Source organism: Diabrotica virgifera, chromosome 7, assembly GCF_917563875.1.
Source record: "Diabrotica virgifera virgifera chromosome 7, PGI_DIABVI_V3a".
In the NCBI taxonomy this organism is placed as follows: Eukaryota; Metazoa; Arthropoda; class Insecta; order Coleoptera; family Chrysomelidae; genus Diabrotica; species Diabrotica virgifera.
Genome location: NC_065449.1, coordinates 24,203,759 through 24,205,303, shown reverse-complemented (window position 1 = coordinate 24,205,303; position 1,545 = coordinate 24,203,759). Strand labels below are relative to the sequence as shown.

Genomic DNA, 1,545 nt, shown 5'->3' with positions numbered 1-1,545 from the left:
ACCAGCAGATAGATTTTATATTATATTAAAAAAAATTTAAACTCAAATATAGAATATTTACTTAGTCCAAAGCAATATTATAATAATTATACATAATTAAATATTTATGATAATAAAAATCTAATTTAAACACTAAATATTGCTAATACAACTTTTTTAGCTTTTAAACCTTAAAACTACTTGGTGGTTGTGGAGCACTTAGTGAATGTTTGCAACCAAAGAGGGAATGTAAAAATCAATCCATAAAGAATAAATAGAAAGAGGTACTATAACATGACATAAAGGATGGTCCATTCAATAGTTTGAAAATATAATTTACATATGTTTGCTTTACGTTATTAAAAAAAAGCTTAATGAGAGTAAAAAGAGGGTATTGGAGCTATTATCTATTTGTCGTTAATACACGATATAGTTAAATATTATAGTATTTATAATATTAACAATAATGCTTTTGAATTGTGGAATTGTTTCAAATTTTGAAAACTTGCCTTTTGTCACCAAACATTCAGTTTTATCACATGTCACTAAATTATTCTTTTAACAAACTATGATGTTTCTCAAAATGCTCATCCCGCTGTTTATCTGTTGGAAAATACAAAGTGCAATGAGAACAATCCAATGTTACATATATACATCCTTGGTGAAAATTTTTCTCTTCAGAAGAGTTAAATGGTTTCTTACACCATTCGCATACAAATTTATGTTGGTCTTCAATATGCTGCTGTAGATGTTCATCTTTCCTAAATAATATACCACAATGTGAACATTTAATCGTCAGATGTACATTTTTGTCGTGAAAGTTTCTGAGCTCGATGGATTTAAACGATTCACTACAACCTGGGCATTGGAAACAATGTTCGACTTTAACATGCTGATCTATCTCTTCTTTTGACATGAAGTAACTACCACAAAAATAGCACTCCACTGTTAGATGTTCGTATCTATGGTGAAAATTTAGATCATCCATGGATATAAAAGATTTATCACAAAATGCACACTTCATACAATGTTTAGCTTTAATATGTAGCTGCATCAGCTTTACATCATTTGATACATAGTCTGCATCACAAAGCTTACACTTGATTTTTGGATGTTTTGTTTTATTATGATCCTCCATTTCTTTCACAGTTTTAAAGAATCTGGTACAATATTTGCATTTAAAAGCGTGTTTCTGATAAATATGCCCGTCAATATAAGCAGTTGGATGTATTTCACCACATGTATAGCACACACTATTCATTTTAGTAATCTCTATTAACAACCAAAAGAACTTATAATTTTTCCTAATATTAACATAATGAAAATGACCAAAGCAAATACATATACAGAGGTTCACAGTACCAAAATGAACCGATCAGTAATATTTTATATAGACAGACGAAATAAAAGAGATGGAAACAAATAAAAATATCCCCCTCTACTAAGATCTACTTTAGTAAAAACCAGCATGAAATTTTAAAAAGCTTGATTTACACATAACATAATTACTAAAAATCTCACTATATTCTTCTTTTCTTTATCGTCATTACATTTGCGGGTTACTAT

At 28.6% G+C, this 1,545-nt stretch overlaps 1 protein-coding gene across 1 annotated transcript; it reads right to left on the bottom strand.

The window, feature by feature from the left end:
* Positions 1-529: 529 nt before the first annotated feature.
* Positions 530-1,117, bottom strand: LOC114324779 (zinc finger protein 423-like). Its single transcript, XM_028272620.1, has one exon. The coding sequence runs from the start codon at positions 1,115-1,117 to the stop codon at positions 530-532; it is 588 nt and encodes a 195-aa protein (XP_028128421.1).
* Positions 1,118-1,545: the final 428 nt, after the last annotated feature.

What these genes read in the sequence shown, in the direction of transcription:
- LOC114324779 (XM_028272620.1), bottom strand. Translation starts at nt 1,117, where the DNA reads ATGGAGGATCATAATAAAACAAAACATCCAAAAATCAAGTGTAAGCTT.